Source organism: Hyperoodon ampullatus, assembly GCF_949752795.1.
Source record: "Hyperoodon ampullatus genome assembly, chromosome: 18".
In the NCBI taxonomy this organism is placed as follows: Eukaryota; Metazoa; Chordata; class Mammalia; order Artiodactyla; family Ziphiidae; genus Hyperoodon; species Hyperoodon ampullatus.
Genome location: NC_136931.1, coordinates 59,793,509 through 59,811,168, shown reverse-complemented (window position 1 = coordinate 59,811,168; position 17,660 = coordinate 59,793,509). Strand labels below are relative to the sequence as shown.

General features: G+C 60.7%; 1 protein-coding gene across 4 annotated transcripts; it reads right to left on the bottom strand.

Annotated features, from left to right (window-relative positions):
* Window positions 1-991: 991 nt before the first annotated feature.
* U2AF2 (U2 small nuclear RNA auxiliary factor 2) lies at window positions 992-16,796 on the bottom strand. 4 transcript variants are annotated; one of them, XM_079723768.1, is made up of 12 exons: window positions 16,681-16,796; window positions 12,763-12,898; window positions 12,100-12,144; window positions 11,706-11,809; window positions 11,225-11,376; window positions 9,825-9,941; window positions 9,515-9,653; window positions 5,212-5,291; window positions 5,011-5,133; window positions 4,615-4,713; window positions 4,110-4,358; window positions 992-1,255 (listed from the first exon to the last, which is right to left on the bottom strand). In XM_079723768.1, the coding sequence occupies exons 1-12, from the start codon at window positions 16,727-16,729 to the stop codon at window positions 1,121-1,123; spliced, it is 1,428 nt and encodes a 475-aa protein (XP_079579894.1). In that variant the 5' UTR covers window positions 16,730-16,796; the 3' UTR covers window positions 992-1,120. The 4 variants fall into 4 exon arrangements, with proteins under 4 accessions (XP_079579894.1, XP_079579893.1, XP_079579896.1 ...); XM_079723767.1 differs by having other exon boundaries at window positions 4,627-4,713; XM_079723770.1 differs by lacking the exon at window positions 12,100-12,144.
* Window positions 16,797-17,660: the final 864 nt, after the last annotated feature.

Below are 17,660 nucleotides of genomic sequence, written 5' to 3'. Positions count from 1 at the left end.
GAGCCGCCGCCAGGAGCCGCCGCCAGGAGCCGCTTGCCTCATCTCCGCCCGCCTCCGCGAAGCCCCGGGGACGCGCACGGAGAGGCGGGGCGCAGCGAGGGGTCGGGCAGCGAGCTCGGCCGAAGGCGAAGAAACCACGTCGTCGTCCCCAGACCGCCCCCCGCGCGGTAGCCCCAGGCCCGCTAGCCCATGCCCCACCGCGGTGCCTTGGGACGATCTGAACTCCTGCGCCCACAAGGCCAGCCGGATGCCCCCCTCCCTTCATGCGGGGGCCCGTCCACTGCACCCTCCTCCCCGGGGCCACGCCCTACACCCGTCCTAGAGCAGCAGGCCACGCAGGCGGGGTGTGCCACCTCGGGTGTGCCAAGGGCACGGGTGCCCATGCCAGATCGACAGTGCGGACAGCTGGGCCTCCCAAGGCCGAGCCTCGGCCTGGGGCCAAGGGAACCCCTGAGAACTGGAGGGGAAGGGGTTACACACACCGGACACAGAGCAGCTCCATAAAGTAAAATACAACAAAATGTTTAATGAGCAAATTCGTCTTAGCAAATATGAAACTGCCACAGAGAGTAGGAGAGGGACAGGGGCCACGGGGTGGGGGGCAGGTCTGGGGAGACTAAAGAGGAGAGAATCAACTATTTAAGAAACCAGGGAGGACACGGTGGAGAGGACCAGAGGCCAAAAGGACAGGAGCTGTGGTCCTGAAAGGGGACAGGGCAGGGTATCGGGGCCGGACAACAAAATTCAAAATAGTTTGGCCATAAAATATAAACACGCTATGTTTCTACGGTGGGGAAGGGGAGAGAAAGGGGGCATAAGGGAAGAGAGACTTCCGGGGAGGGGCCGTGGGGGTCCGACCCCGCCCTGCTGTGCACCCCCTCCCCACCCCTTCCCTCTGTGTCTGTGGGTGCATGTGTCTGTGTGGGTCTGTGTGCGCACTTCCCCTGTCCCCTCCCCGCCCCAAACCCCCACCCCCAACCCTTAATCGCTGCCATTCCAGTTGCTGCCGGCTGTCATTCGGCTGTCACTCCTCTGCCCATCGTCTTCAGAGGGGGAAAAGAGGGGGAGCTGGAGGGGGAGAAGCCCCAGCCAGCCCTGCCCCTGCCCTCCCCCACCGCCTCTACCAGAAGTCCCGGCGGTGGTAAGAGTCGGGGTCACAGTATTTTGTGACAACCACTCTGTTGGCGAACTTGCGACCCGTCAGGCCCTGCATGGCTTTCTGGCAGTCAAACACAGAGGTGAACTCCACGAAGATCTGTGGGAACAAGACGCAGGTTGTGAAGACCAAGGCCTCCCGGCCTCCAAGGATGCGCCGGTTCACTCACAGCAACCAGCCAGCATCTACCCAAACCCAGAACTCCGCGGGAGGGAGAGGGAGGGAGGTTAGGGAGATAGGAGGGAGAGAGGTTTACCAAACACCCTCCAGCACCCCAGGATCAAAGAATGACAGAGACATGCAGAGGCATGGAGAATGAGAGCAGAGGAAGCTCACTCAAGTCAAGAGCCCCAAAGGGCAGGGGACAGGGGTGAGCTCAAGACCAGTCGCTTATGCTGAGTGTCTCCCCTGTACCAGGCACCATGCTGGGTGCTCCCCCAGCCACCCCAAGAGCCATGGGTGTCTCCCCCAGACAAGGGATGAAGTAAGGAAAGCTGACAAATTAGTATTCAAACCCAGGTTGATTTAAAAAAAAAAAAAAAAAAAGTGAACCTTGATCTGCTCAAGCTTCTCATCTTGCTTGAACCACCAGTTACAGAAGTGGAGGGAGGAGTGGCTATAACCAGCCTAATTCAGAACATGGGGAGTTCTATAAAACATGCCCCCTAATGCCTCAACAAGCAAAACGGCTTGCAAAACGAAAAAAAAGAAGTGACAAAATTGATAAATTTTAAGGAAGTTTGAAACCAAACTGCAGGGTTCCTTATTTTGATCAAAGCAGCTGTAAAAAGACATTTTTAAGACAGTAAGGGAAATCGGAACATGGCTTGGGTAGACAGATACTAACGGTAATTTTGTTAACATACTAATGGTACTGTATGGTTTCAATAATTTTTTAAAGTCATCTGTTTATAGCAACAGTTCTCAACCAAGGTGAATGTGTCCCCAGGGGACGTTTGGCAATGTCTAGAGATGATTTTCATCGTCACAAAGGCATGAGTAACACTACTGGCATCTAGTAGGTGGAGGCTGGGATGGGGCTAAACATCCTACAGCACACAGCACAGGCCCCAAAGCAAGAGTGGCCAGGCCCCAAACATCAGGAGTTCAGATACAGAACTGTACCTAAGTGATACATGAGATACATCTTGTTTCAGGGGGGAAAAGCGGGGGCATGGGAAGCTGAATATACAGAAATCAAGAATGGTAAGACATTGGTAACCTAAAGCTGGGCGACGGGCCACCAAGACACTGCGACACATACTAGAATATGGCTTTAAAAACATGATACTATAACCTTAACTCCATTGCTATGACGGTTTCTCTCTACTCTTATGTTTGAAAAGAACGATAATAAAGTTTAAAAACAAATCACATAGACTGATCCCTGAGACCAGTCCGGGTCTTTCAATTAGTCCCCCACAAACACGTCCTCAGCCCCCAGGCAGCCCCCAGGCAGCCTCCAGGCTCTCCTCTCTCGAGCCACGACCGCACTAAGGAGACTGACCTGTCATGGACGGGGCGTCTCCAGTGCAGCAGTTGGGGGCAGGTAGGAGCGCAGGCCAAACCCAGTGCCGCCCACCCTCCCCTCCTGCCCCCGCCCCACCCTCCTCTGCCCCCCCCCGCGATGCTTTTCCACTGCTCCCTGGCAAGTCTTTCCAGCCTGACACCTGAGCAGGGACCAGGGTGCCTACCAGACCTCAAACTTGGAAGCAGCTCTGTCCAGCCCACTGCTCCCTGCAACATCTCTGCTGGGGTCTCAGGACCCCAAAGCCAGCCCCCAACACTGACCATCGTCCCCTCCCCCCAGACCTGCTCATGTCCCCTGCTTCTCACCTGCCACCTCTGCCAGGTCACCAAAGCCAGAAGGCTGGGCATCTCACTGGCTCCTCCCCCTCCCCGGGCACACCCAGATCAGCCACCAGGGTCCCGGCATTCACAGGCTGCTGACTTCTCTCCATCCTCCTGCCTGCTCTAAATCAGGTCACCGTCTTCCACCCAGATGACCACAAGCTGTTAGTTCCCAAAGCTCCAAACATCACACGGCTGTCACCCCCCACCCCTCCAAATTCCCAGCTCTGCTTTGCACTCCATGCCCACCCATCCCCCCACACTATAAGGGACCACCTCTATGTGCCAGGTGTTTCCCACGTTTAAGACCTTGCGAAGGCTCCCCCCATCCTCACTCGGAAGAACAGCCAGCATGCTTCCTAGCACCCACGTGGCCCCACTGCTCTCCGCTTCACCCCCTCCGGCTACACCAGCCACCTCGCTGCCTCTTGCCAGGACCCCACCTGCCTGCCGCGAGAACTGGGTGTCGCTCGGGCTTCACCAGCTCCTGACTTTCCTACCTGAACACAGGGCCCAGCGCGACGCTGCTCCCCTCCCAGCCGCCACCGGAGGCAGCACATGCGCTGTCTCTTAACGTGGGCATCCCGCTGACCCACGAGGCGAGCAGCCACACACACTCCAGGCATCCCGAGGGGGGATGTGAGATGCTGGCACCTGGCACAGTGCCAGAGACAACGTGACTCGGTGAGCTCAGAATCAGACCCCAGAAATCAGAAACCTAACTGTGGGGAAGGGCTCGGAGCTGCTGTGAGAGCTCAGGATTGACACAGGTGAGCTCAGCAGAGTACTTGGCAGCCGGAAGACACAGGTGGGTTTGCTGCTTTGGGGACTATTTTTAGCACTTTTCTCCCCCCTCCATAGACAATGCCAAACCACTTACCCAAGATCACATGAAACCCAGGTTCTGAACCAAAGCTGCTTCGATACAGAAGCAAGAGGCAAGTCCTCAGCCACAGCAGCACAGCACGCGCGCCGCCTCTCGCCGCAGGCCTGGGCCCCCAGAGGCCCTGCTCTCTCCGGGTCAGAGCAGGGGGTGGGTGTGCGTGTGTGCCCGCGCACATGTAGGGACAGGGGACGCTCACGAGAGCGCGCTCCCACGCACCTTTCCACAGCCGGGCACCTCCACGCCGTCCACGGGCCGGGGGATCTCAATGGACTTGACGAGCCCATACTTGCTGCATTCGTCACGCACGTCCTCCACGATCTCCTCGTACTCCTCGTCGTCCAGCAGCTCCTCAGGCAGGACCATGTTCATGAGGCACAGGACCTCAGTCGGGTGACCACCCATCTGCACCTGGGAGCTCATCAGGCCAGGCACTTGCAAGGTCACGGGGGTCTGGTTGATGGTACTCTGTGGGGCGGCGGGGGCAGGGGCGTCACGGGGCAGCTCCGCCCTCGCCCCCTCCATGCCCGCTTCCCCCGAGCCCTCCCCGCCAGACGCCATCCCAGGGAAAGACCCTGCTCTGCCCTTGAAGACCCAGGCACCCACTCCCAGCACTGGCCAGGAAAGCCAGGGGCAGAGCTTAGGACGGCCCACCCAGCACGCCCCCCGGCCCCTTCCCACCCCCCACCCCCAGATGTCCCCTAGCCAATGGAAGATGACGTGCCGGGGGGCTCACCAGCGTGGCATTCTTGGCTCCCACGCTTGCCCTCTGGACAAGCAGCTTCTTATCCCCCAGCTGCATCCCGTTCAGCCCTGCGATGGCCTGCGTTTGGAGAACGCGGGATGGGGGCACGCAGAGGAGAGGTACAGGTCAGAGGCCAGTAGCCTGACACCTCCCCGCAAGCCCCACTACCCCAGAGCCGGACACTGGTAGGGGAGAGGGCAAGGCAAAGGGGTGAGAGCTCGGCAAGAGCTAGAACCGAGGCAAAGGGGCCCCCGCGCCTGGCCCTGCTTCGGGCTGGCCTCCTCCCACCCACCCTACATAAGGGAGACCTCAGCGTGGATACAGAGCAGGGTAAGGGCAAGGACAGACACGCCAGTGCAGGGCCCCAGGGCTCACCTGATCTGTGACGTTGATGTCCACGTACTCACAGAAGGCGTAGCCCTTGGAGAGCCCTGTGGCACTGTCCTTAACCAGGTTGAAGGCCTTGAGAGGCCCAAACGATGTCAGCAGCTCTTTTACCTGTGGCAGGCCAAGACGCCATGAGAGTCTGGACGAAGGCTGTGACGGGGGAGGGGCGGGAGGAGACGAAGGGTCTACCTGGTCGTCATTCAGGTAGTTGGGTAAGCCCCCGATGAACAGCTTGTGCGCAGAGTCCGGGACCACGGTGGACACGACTCCTAGGGGGAGAAGGGAGCAGACGGACGGTTGAGTCCCAGCACCAGGTCGTTTCACAGACCCTGGCGGACGTCTGCAGGAGAGGCCCGGCAGCCCCGGTCAGGCCGCGTCCCTCCCGGCCATGCACCCGCCCCAGCCCCGCCTCGGAGGCGCATCCCGGCAGCACTCTTCGGGACACAGAGCGACCCCAGCACAGCGGCACATCGGGGCCCTGGGGTCAGAGACACGAGCTCACACCCCAACCTGCCACCTGCTGCTGTGTCACCTGGGCAGGTTCCCTTGGCTCTCAGCCTGCTGGAGAGGCATCGTGGGGATACACAACTTCTCCTTCATCCTCAAGCCTCCACTCAGAGCCCTCCCCCAACCTGCCTCTGCTGAGACCACGTCTCCCCAGGAAGCCTCCACGACCTTTCCCTGCGGGCCTGCGCTATGCACAGCTACAGGTGTCCCTAGCTGCTCTCTGGCCTCAGTCACAGGTGACCTCGGAGGAGTCTGCTGTTCGGTGTCCATGAGGGCTGGGACGTGCCCGGCTCACTCAGGGCCCTGGCAAGGCGGGGGCCACATCAGCCAAGCGGGCTTAACGACCACCGTGCGTCCACCCCAATCCTGCCCTCTCCGCTGAGCTTTTGACTCGGGTGCCTGCCAGGACTCAGCCCAATGTCTCGCAGGCTTCCAAAACGTTGTCCTTCAATTCCTGGAGCCTCCCCACAGGGCGTAAGCTACACAGAGCTCCAGAACGCCGGCTGGACACAAAGAAGACAGAAACGTGGACTGCCACCCACACGGCCGGACCTGCTGCTGACTCTGAGTTCAAGGCCCACTGCTGCCAGACGCACCACCTTGCCTTCCTCTGCAATCCGGCACCAGGTGGCCCCGCTCCACCTCCTCCCGACCTTGGGGAGGAGCAGGCGACATGGGGGATGGGAAAGAGCCTCAGACACTGCCACTGCGTCCGCAGAAGGGCTCCCTCTCCCACCACCACCCACCAGTCCGGCCCCTGCGGCCCTGCCGCTCCAACCACCAGAGCCCAGCCCCATCGGGGTGGGGCATGCAATCCTCTGAGACCCAGCCTGGGCGAGGAGGGATGAGCAGGAGCATCTGGGAGCCAGGGCCACGGCTCGAACACTCCACACCGGGCACCCCCAGCCGAACTCCTTCCAGCTATTCGTTTCACGTTCTCCCACCCCTACCCAGAGCACGACAGGAGGAGACTGAGGCACAGGGAGCAGGTACCACCTGAGGTCACAGGCTCCAGGGCCCCCAACTTCACAGGCAGCTCTCAGGGAGCGAAGGGCTCTGCAAGGGTGCCGTCACAGGACACGGGCTGCGGATACAAGGCTGCAAAGTGGCAGAGCCGGGGCTGGAACCCCACCACACACCTCGGGGAAGCACACGGCACCGAGGGCACCAGAGTTGGGCTCCCTGGGCTCCAATCTGGGGTACGGCACTGAGTGAGGCTCCTCTGGGCCTCAGTGACCTCATCTGTGGAACGGGGAGAAGCTCGCACCCCCCACCCCGAGCGTGTGGATGAGCACGACGGAGCCACACGAGCACTGGACGCGGGCTGGTGGCCGGGCTCGCCACCCCACGAAGGCCAGGCCGCGCCAGCACGAGGGAGCAGCAGGTCGGCGCCTCAGCAACCACAGCCCCTCCGTGCTCACTCGGTCCTGCCAGGGGAGAAGGGCCTGTTCAAGGTCGCACGACCAGGAAAGCAGGGTATAAATGGGGAACCCAGGCCAGCGCTGATGCCCACAGTCAAAGCCCCGGGCAGCTCACCTCCTGACGGCACGCTCTGGGCGCCGCCCTGCTTCACATACCTGTTCTCTTCCAGAGGGGCTACCTCTCACCTTCAGCTCTAAAACCTCACCACCCCTCGCAAGGCTGCCCTGGACCCCCAGGGGCCAAGCAATCCTTTCTCATACCTGCAGCGTCACCTGCCCCTCGGCAGGAGGACCGTAACCGCCTCGTGCACTGCTGTGCCCCTGGCACCCCCAGCACTGCTTCGTAGGATCCTCCTGGGGGAGTGGAGGAAGCCCCACAGGTAGGGGCCTCCTGAGGCAGAATCAGGTTCGCCCCTGAACTGAGGGGTGAGCCTGATCCAGGGCGGGCACTCAAGTGGAGCTAAATTCACAAATTCAAAGATGCCGTGCCTTCCTGCTCCCAGTTTCCACCTCGTCTTTAGGGCCCCACTGCACAGTCAGGCCTGAGGTCAGGGAGCGCAGTAAAGGTCTCACCGCTGCAGATAATGGACGTTTACAGTTTCAGGTCAGTCCCCTTTTACCAAGATAAGGAAGTTATCTTCCAGATTCCTACACTGTTTCTTCTCCAACCAAGCGTGTCTCCAATTTTATCAAATGCTTCTCCCCTTTAATCCTAAAGTTGACTGTTTTGCTGGAGTGGAAAGGGAAATCGAGATAGGACCTTTACTGCAGAGGACGTTTAACCTGCAGCCACCATCACTTTTCCTGCCACCCCTGGCACCCAAGGAAGGAACAGACTCGCCCAGTCACTGGTGGCTGGATCCCCGGCCTCCCCGGGGAGGTAAATCCCAGAGAGGACGTCAGCCGTAGTAACAGAGCCTGCGACCGAGCACTGTCCCTGCCTCTGCGATGCCTCCGGTTCCACAGGAGAGAGGTGACGGGCGGGGCACCATGGGAGACGGCGAGGCAGACTCTGCGGTCACGCTGCGCCCCCGGGGGGCCCAGCAATCACGCCTCTGAGCACGTCACCGCTCGCTCCCTGCCTCACTCCCCTCCTCGGTGAGAGGGCGCACCAGCACCTACCGCAGGACTCAAGGGCCACTGCAGCACAAAAGCAACTCAAACCACGCGCCAGTGCGAGTGGCTACGTGCCGATAGATCTTAAACATCTGGCCCCTAGTTGTCACTTGCCGACCCTGTACTACAGGACAGTCACGATGACGAACACCTGATCCACGGGGCACACTTTGGACTGTGCTGGCCCAGGAAGCAGGAGAAGCAGTGGGCTCCTGTGTAAATAGGAATGAGTTAAAACGCAGGGAATTCACTGGAAAGAGACACAAAGGAACGTTCTGTGACTTGACCTGGGAGGTGGCTCCACAGACATACGTGCACGTAAAGCATCAGAAAATCAGCAACTTCTCAAGTTTTTTTATAAGTTAGAGAGATGTGCTGAATTTACCCAAACTGGTATGGTGGAAAACACTGGGGATGAGCCAGGGACCCAGCCCTGAGTCCCAAGGTGCCACCCTCTCTGGACGCCACCCTCTCTTGACTCCACATCCCCCATTTCCAAAAGGTGTCCTTCAGCGTGAAGCCTCAGCCAGCAGAATCCCACGTTCTCAGCCCCCAAGGGTGTGGCTCACGGCTCCCACACCCAGAGCACCCGGTGCTCACCCCGCCTTTGCTTGAGAGCCGGGCCCCCAGCTCGGCTACCGCAGCACTGGCCCCTCCAACCCCACAGCGTTCCCGGCCCCCAACAGGGCCCCGCACAGGCCCAAATCCTCACTTCCACCCGGCAGTCAACCACAGGGGTCAGCAAACAGCCTGCAGGCCAAGTCCAGCCCGCTTCCTGTTTCTGTACCGCCTGCAGGCTTTCTGAAAGGTTGTTTTTACAACATGTGAACGTTACACGGCACCCAAACATCAGGGTCCACATATGTTAAGGCATACGGGACACACCCACACCCACTCGCTTAGGGAGCACGCGTGGCTGCTTTCCTGCTACAACTGCAGGGCAGTTTCAAGAGACCACACGGCCTGCCGAGCAAACAACAGTCACTCCCTGGCCCTTTACAGAGGAAAGTCCTGCTGACCCCAGGTCTGCTACGTCACCTACCAACCTGAGATGGTATGGAACACGGCTGCGGAGGCGGGCCCGGAGCACGGGGGTCGACGGAAAATCCACATCAGACCCCGCACCAGGAGCTCTACTGACCCCCTGCCCATCCACACAGGCTCACCCACGCCCGTACTGACCCCGCGGTCCAGGGCAGGGGCCTCTCACTGCCCACAACACCTTCAGTCTGGCCCTGGCTCTGCCACTTCCAAGCTGTGAGTCCTCAAGCAGACCACAGCTCACCCTCTCTGGGCGCTGGGCGCCACCTCTGCAAACAGGGAGACGCCCAACTCCCAAAAATTCGAGGGCCGGATGAGACGACGCATCCCCTCTGAAGCACTCGCGCTGCTTCCCCGTTAGCTCCGGCTGGCCTACGGAGGGAAAGGTGGGCAAGATCCCCACTCACCAGGCACATAGACAGAGGGGTTCTCTGACATGCCAGGCAGGGGCTGGTAGTCGTGAGGCCTGCGGATCTTCAGCGACTGGCCCTGGAAGATGATGCCATCAAAGGCCATGGCCTGTGTGGTCTCGTCCACTGAGCGGAACTGAAGGAAAGAAAAGGAGGTGGTGAGGGACAGGGTGAGGGGCCAGCCAGCCCCCCAAGCCCCGAGGGCTCTGGGACAGCAACCTGGTAGAGAACGGACTGAAAAGGGCCCAGTGGGGACAAGGGCTGCTGCAGACGGGCTGGGCCTGACCCCACCACATGCCCGGCTCACCTCTAAGAAGGCAAAGTTCTTGTCCTGGTTAATCTGCACTGCCAAGACGGGATTGCCGGGGGCCTGCGTCAGCCCCCCCAGGCGCATCTGGGCGTTGAAGAAATCCATCATGGCCTCCTGCAGAGGGAAGAGGAGACAGGGGGGGGCGGGGGAAGGGAGGTGGAGAGAGGAGGGGAAGGGTGAGAGAGGGAGACACAGAGGGGTTTGGGGGTAAGGGGAGAGGGACGGGGGGGCGGGGGGGAGGGAAGGGAACAGTGGAACATGGGTGTGGGCATAGAGAGCAACAGTAGGAACAAAGGCAGGAGAAAGATCAGAGAAGGCGGGGAGGCAGCAGCAGGAAACAGCCGGGGGCCAGGAGGCGGGACAGGAGGTGTGGAGAGAGCCACGGGGCCCCAACCAGGGGGAAAGAGAAGGATTGCTCAAGAAAGACGCGGCAAACAACAGGGAGAGGCAGAAAGAACAGAAAACAGAACGTGTGAGAAAAAGAGACATCCAACGGCGACAGCAAGACAGAAATGGCCGGAAAGTGGAAAAGCAGCAGCAGGCAGGACACACAGGAAACCCGAGTGAGTGAGAGAGAGAGAGACAGAGAGAGAGAGGAGCAAAGGGACGGAGGAGAGAGGCCGGGAGGCGGGGAGCGCAGGGCAGAGGGTCGGGGAGGAAGGGCGGGCGGGAGGGGAGGAGAAAAGAGTGATGTGGAGGAATCTGGCCCTGGAGTCCGGGGGCTGGTTTATCAAATGTAGCAAAGTGCAGGTTGAGAAAGTCAGAATGGACCTTACTTGCCTTCAACGACGGTAGCAAACTTTTTGTTGCTACGAGGGATCTCAGCCCCACAATATTTCACTTTAAAGAGAAATGGAAACAACTCTTTGATCTCGGGATTCTCAGGGGGTGCCACGGGAAGGGGTCGGGGAGAGGGGGAGGGGGAGGAGCGGGGGGGAAGGCGGGGGGGTCGGGGCGATCAAAAATAAAAGACCAGCGACCATGGGAGGCTCGTGGCGAGAGGATGGGGGACACAGGCGGCAGAGAACAAGAGGCGTGTCAGAAACACTGAGGGGGAGCGTGCGTGTGCGTGTGCATGTGCGTGTGTGCGTGTCCGAGTCTCCCTCTCTGTCTCTCTCCGCACGGAGTCGGATTCGTGGATTCGTAGGTACGTTACGTGTGTGCCTGCTCTCTGGGTTGCTGGAGGAGGTGGGGAAAGGGAGACGGGAGAGGGAAAGGAGGGAGGGGAGGGCCACCCCCAGCCCGGCCCCTGGCTGGCTCAACTCCATCGGTCCGTCTGGGAGGGGGCCGGGGGGTCTCGCAGGAGCAGAGTCTCACCCGTGCAGGTTGGGGGACGGAACGGAGGGAAGGGGAGGAACGGGTGGGGGGACAGGGGGAGGGCAGGGGGAGGGCAGTACCTCAGTGATGCCGAAGGGGATGTTGCCCACGTAGAGGCGCCGGGCCTGTCTGGTCATCTGGCTACCGACCACGGGCACCGGCGTCGGGGTCACAGCCAGACCGTCGGGGGTCATGGTGGGGAGAAGGGCGGTGGCTGGAATCTGACCGGCAGCTTCAAAAGGAAGAGAGTCTGGGCATTAGAAGACGTCAGGGGCCCGTGGAGCGGCTCAGCAGCAGCGCCCTCCCAGACATGGGCAACCACCGCCTCTGCGAAACCAGGCCTGTTGACAGCTTCATCCCTGCTGTCAACTTCAACAGTACGGGCTGTTGTCAAGGGGCTTCAAAAGGCAGAGGCCAGAAAACCCAGGGTGCAAACCCCATCCGCCACCCCCCCAAGACCGAGGCTGTGCTTCCTGACCACCCCAGCATACAACCACCCCAGCTCACGAGAGGGTGAGGGGCCAGAGGACCAGCGGGTGCGGGGCGGCGGCCGGAACCTACCTTGCATGGCCTTGTACTGCATGGGGGTGATGTGCTCGAAGCCGGGCGGTGGCACGTCCCAGTATTTACGGACCTTCTTCTTCTTCTCGTGGCGGGGGGAACGACTGGGGGAGGGGGGAGGGGAGAGCGGGGCAGGGCGACCTCAGTCTGACCAAAGGTGGGCCTGCAAGTCCCCCCAGGTTCCCCTCGGCTCCCCCGCCCAGCTCGGCTCTCTCCGGGAGGGAGAGGATCCGGGTCAGGGCCGCGCCCAGGCCCGGGGAGGGTGCTATTGCAAGGCAGGCGGGCTCTCCCCAGCGCTCAGGCCGGGGCTGGACGAGGACAGGGCAGGGTGCACAGCGGGGAGGGAGGCGGAGGGAACGGACGTGGGGCGGAAGGGGCAGGAAGAGCAGCTCACATCAGTCCACCGTGCTCCTCTTTAGCGCCTCTGGTCAAAGGTTTGCTGGGGGGTGGGAGGGAAAGGTGTGGGGAGGGGTGACTGGGGACCCTCGTCTTCCCCACACACCACACCCCCCAAGGCCGCTGAGCCCAGGGCTGGGGCAGGGCCGAGGTGAGCAAGCAGCGGGCAAACGCCCTCGGCCCTGCCGTTTCCCCCGCGCCCCGCACCCCCAAGCAAGAGGAAGGGAGGAGGGGCCAGACAGACCACTTTCTGGCTGGAGAGACTGAGGTGGGAGGCGGCAGGACTTCACCTGTCCCGCCCTTCCTCACCCAGGGGGCAGAGAGGACAGGGGGGCGCCTGGGGAGGGAAGAGGCGTTAGAGCGGAAACCGCCGGCCCCCTCCCAGGGCGGCACCCCGCAGACCCGCACAGTGGGCACCAGAGGGCCGGCAAGAGGAGGGAGCCCCTCACCGAGGGACAGACACAGCGGCTCCCTGTCGCCAGACTCGCCTTGGAGATAAAGAACCTGCCGCACCAGCGACCCACCAGAAACTGAAGGAAACCCCAGGAACAGGGAAGAAACTGATTCAGACAGATAAGCAGCAGCGCCTCCCCCAGGTGCACGCGGAGAGGAGCCAGCCCCGGAGCCCCTGGACGCAGCCGCCCGCTCCCCGCCCTGGTACCTTCGGCGCCGCCTGTCCCGGGAAGCGCTGCGCTGGTCCCGGTTGCGCCGGTCCCGGCTGCGGCTGCGGCGCTTGCGGTCCCGGCTTCGAGAGCGGCTGTGGCTGCGCTTCCGGTGCCGGTTCTCCTTGTCACGCTCTGGGCAAGGCGGGGGAGAGGATGAGCCGAGGGAGGCCACGGCCCAGCCCACCCGCGCACTGGTGGCTTCGTCCCAGCCCCAGGGAGGCCACCCCCAAGGGGAAGGGGCTTGATGGAGGAAGGGAGAGCAGGCTTCCTGGGTCCACACGTGAGTCCAAAGACCCTCGGGACCGGGGTGGGAGCTGGTTACCTGAGGGGACAGGGCCTGGAAGTGCCCCCGGGGTGTAAGGTACCTGAGGATGCTCAGGAGGAGCTGGGGAGCCAGAGAAGACAGAGGAGGCTGGCTCCTGGTCCCCCTCGAGGGCTGAGGGGCCTGACCCCAGGGTCGTCCCTGAGAGGGGCAGGGCTAGAGGCTGGGGAATCAAGAGACCCAATGATGTTTTCCTGAAGGGACCCAGCAACCCCTCAGGAGACCTCCTCAACCAGCTGGCCCCCACAGCCCCACCATCAGGCCCCGGGTCAGGTCCCAGGCAGGACCCGCTTCGCAGAGAAGCAGGGAAACCCAACCCATCCCCACCCCACCAGCTGAACAATGCAGGACACCCACCTCCAGGAAGGCGTGTCTTTCAGAATCTGGGGGGGGGGTGGTGCCCGCCCACTACCCCCCATTCCCACACTCCCTCAGAGCCAAGGACAGCAGGAGCTGGGGCGGGGGCTTTCTCCAGAGCTCCCCTTGGCGCCTTCAACCTCCCCCCACTCGCCTTGGGGGCGGCGCCTAGGAACAAGAGCACAGCCTTGCCAGCAAAGCACAGAAACCTCGGCTCCCAGCAGACCTCTCCCCCTCTGAAGGAGGTACAGCTCCTGCACCACGCTGTTTGTACTCTATTTCCTCGGTTCAAAGACGCCACTGATTCCTCAACTATCCTCGACTACCCCTCAAACACGTGTTAACTTTACCACGTGTCTGGGGACAGGGCGGCGGGTGAGGGTGATGGAAATAATAAGAGAATGCCATGGACTTCACTACAACAGGATAAACCTGCATCCACCTTAAAAAGGAAAAAACGTTGTAGCAAACGTTGGAATGCCGCCTAAAACCATATTCTGTGCTAGTTTTACTTGCACTCAATCCTTACTGTTACTTTGGGAAAACACTGGGGAGGGGGCCTTGCTCACTAAGAGATGAGAAACCTAAGGCGCAAGGAGACCACGTGACTTACCCATGGCCAAAAAGCATGGAAATGGTGAACCCTGAAATGACAGCTAAGGCAGCTAAGCAGCGGAAAACACTCCGAAAACACCCTAGGGCCTGGAACCACTAACGACAGTGGGATTGCCCCCTTGAAGATGAAAAGACTAAACATAAAAAATAAATTGAAAGCTGGCAGCTGAAGGGGACAGGAGGGAACGGGCAGACAGTGTGAAGCCAGAGGTAAGCACAGAGCCATGGCCCGGGGCCCGGGGAGGAGCCCTGGCCTGAGGCTTTGGGCCTCTGGCTCCACACTTGTGAGATGGGCAGGCTGTGAGCAGGAGACCCTTTCCTGTGGCTTAGGCTCTAAAACAGACAAGCAGGGAGAGAGCGACGAACACAGAGGAAGCAGTGGCACCTGCTGGGTGCCTGGGACACGGAAAAGGAAATTAATTCCCTGGAGATGCAGACTGACACTTGGAGGAAGCGGGACCGCAGAGACAAAGACCCACAGGCACAAAGACCCATGGGCAGAGCAACACATGGGCAAAGCTTCCCCTTGAGGCAAGAGTAACACCCGCCCCCAACACACCCACCGATACAGCACAGATCAGATCAGAAGAGGGAGCTACGGTTGCTCAAAATGCTGTGGCCACCTTGTGGTGGGAACAACTCCACCAACCCAAGGGACATGCCCCGGCTGAGGGCCTGGCCCCCCAGTACCAGTGGGAACACCCAGGGAGAAAGCAGGCAGCACACCTGTAAGCGCCCCCAAGGAAGGCTCCATCAGTTCCACTTGGCTGTCCAGCTTAGTGGAACATGGCTTTGCAGCCAGGCAGACTCAGGATCGGTTTCAGCTTTTCTGCATAAAACCATGCAACAGCAACCAAACCTTTAAACCTCATTTTCCTCTTCTTTAAACGAGACTCACGCTTACCCCCAGGTGTGGGACCTGGCGGAAGGACGTCTGGAAAGCAACGTTCCCTGCCCTTCCCCGTCTCTAACACCACCTCTGAGTGAGCTGAAAACCTGCCTCCGGACTTCCTCCCTAAGTAAGAAATTTCACTAGGAATTCTTTCACAATAAAAAATATCACTAATCGGGCACTTAACGTATGCCAACCCCCACGCCACACACTTTACATATGTTGCCCCATTTAATCTCAGCTCTGCCTCTGATCAGCTGAAACGTGGGAAAGTTTTTACTTTCTGAGCCTGTTTCCTCCTCTGCAAAGGGCAGGAAATCACTTCAGCCTCATAGGGCTGTTACAAGATCCACTTAGAAAAACTGTGCAGAAGAGTTTAACAAAGTGCCTGACACATGCTCAAAGTTTACCTGCAACTATCATTCCTATCATCCCTGTTTATTCCAACATCCCAACGACAAAAACAAACAAAAAAGGTCACCCTACACACACAAAGAAAATAAGCACACAGCTAGTGAGCAACGAAGTAGGTACTAGAACCCAGGTCTGCTCACCTCCAAAGCCTGTGCTGTTAAGCGGTACATCATGGACGTACAGACACCCCGTGGGCACCCCGAAACGTGACTTCTTGTCTCCTAATCCAGCCACCCACCCCCTACCCCACTCTAGGCTGGGCCGAAAGGGGAATCCCAGCGCCCCATGGGGCCCTTCGAACACAGGTAGCTTAAGCCTCAAGCCTACCACCTTCCCTCGGCCTAAGCTTCCTCACTCTCAAATAGGAATAAGAAGGCAAGAGAAACCTGTTAACTATCTAACGCCTCTCTCAGTGCTAACATTCTTGGGGTCCCCAAAGTAATCAGCATTATCACGGCCCCGTGCTTGGACTCGGCGTCACCCGAGGGGGACGTGCCTCCCACCCTCCCGACTGAACCAGGTCTCCCTACTCGCTCAGCCTCAGTCTCCTCCCCTCCACACTGAGATTTACGAGGCTGAGTCTAGGTGTCCCGAGCTGCGATCCTACAGGACGTGGGGTGTGCCTCTCTACCTAGGGAGCGATGGGACGCAAACATTCCGCACTGTGATCGCCGGGAGAGCCAGAGCCCTGAGGAAGGGGTACAGGCGTGCGGGAGGAACACAGAGCACGCACAATGCGGCCTCTTCCACAAGCGCCGACCCTGGCGCCCCACGGCAGCGGCCCGGCGTGACACTGGCGGCCGGTCCGCAGGACTAGGCGCAAAGGGCGGCGGTGCTACAAGCGCCCCACCGCGCGTCCCGGCCCGCGCCCACGTGAAGGGGGGCCCACAACGGCCATTTTGGAACAAAGGGGGCGTGGAGACCCGGGCCGCGGGCCCGGCCGGAAGCGGAAGTGCCAAGGCAGCGGGAGAAAAGGAGGAGTTGCGACACCAAATCTATATAATCTCCTTTCCAGATTAAAAAAACCTAAATCCTCGAGGGGACACCCGGCGAGCCCGCCGCGCGTGCCGGGGACCACGTGGGGCGCGAAAAAAGGAGCGCATGCGTCCGGACCTGAGCCCGCCGCTCCCTCCCCTCCCCTCCTGCGCGGCTGCACGCCGGAAGGTCACGTGAGCGAGGCGCGCGCCGCGGGACTTGGTGGGGGGGCGCCGCGCGGCCCTGAGAGGAGGGGGAAGCAAGGAGGAAAATGGCGGGGGACACGGAGAGAAGCCAAGAGTCACCCCGCCCGCCGTCCCGCGCCCCCGGTGCCCTCACCTTGCTTATTCTCGTTGAGCTGCCGCTCGAACTCGTCGAAGTCCGACATGCTGAAGCGGCCGCGTAGGGCCCTGTGGAGCTCTCGCCTCGCCTTGCCGCGCGCCCGCTCCGGCCGCTTCGGCTACTTCCGCCGCTTGCTTCGGCTACTTCCGGCCGCCGCCGGCGCTCCACCGCCCCCTACCTAATCAAGCCCGGGCCGCCCGCCCCGCCCCGGCTCCGCCCCTCTCCCCGCCTGCGCGCCCGCGAGGTGCCCCTCCCCCCCGGGCCTGGCTCCGAAACGCGTCGGCTATTTCCGGACCGTAGAGGAAAGCCTCGGGAGCAGCAGCTACGGCTGCTTCCGAAAACACCCGAAGCGAGGGTTTCGCCGCCTTCCCAGGTTTTCGTAACTTTTCGGATATTAGCTCTTCAACGTTCAGATGTTTCCGTAGATCCTCGCGTTCTTCTGCACCCAGCCCCCTCTAAGAATTCGGCTTCTTCCGAAAATTCAAATTGTCCCAGTCTTTGACTGCTTGCGCAGATTCTCCCCGCTCTTCTCCGCCGGCCCTGTCCAAGCAATCGGCTACTTCCGACAATCCCAACCGTCCCAGACTTCGTCACTTTCCGAAGGTTTCCGGAGCTCGCCCTCAGACCCAGCCAGAGATTAATCTCGTTTCTAAACTTCGGCTCTTTCTGGAGATTCCAGGAGCACCCTCCTCCCCTCTCGGAGAACTTCGGCTCCTTCCGCCACCGCTTCGGGAAGGCTTCACTCACGAGAGATAGCTTCGACTTTTTCCGTCGGCACTTCGGCTCCTTCCGGCTCCGGGAACCGAAAAGGGAGGGAGGACAGAGGAGAGGTGGGTCAGGGGAAGGGAAACGGAGAAGGGGCAGGGTCCCGGCTCTCGGAACCTGGCTCTCCGGGTGGGGAAAGGGGAGGAAAAGAAGGGCTGATCTTGCGGAGGGCCTAAGAAGGTTGCGCGAGACAAAATCAGCCAGCGGGGTGA

What these genes read in the sequence shown, in the direction of transcription:
- U2AF2 (XM_079723768.1), bottom strand. Translation starts at nt 16,729, where the DNA reads ATGTCGGACTTCGACGAGTTCGAGCGGCAGCTCAACGAGAATAAGCAA. An exon ending in ACATCAACGTCACAGATCAG is followed by an intron (nt 4,714 to 5,010) that starts GTGAGCCCTGGG and finishes CTCCAAACGCAG; the next exon opens with GCCATCGCAGGGCTGAACGG. An exon ending in CCACGCTGGTGAGCCCCCCG is followed by an intron (nt 4,359 to 4,614) that starts GCACGTCATCTT and finishes GCCGCCCCACAG; the next exon opens with AGTACCATCAACCAGACCCC.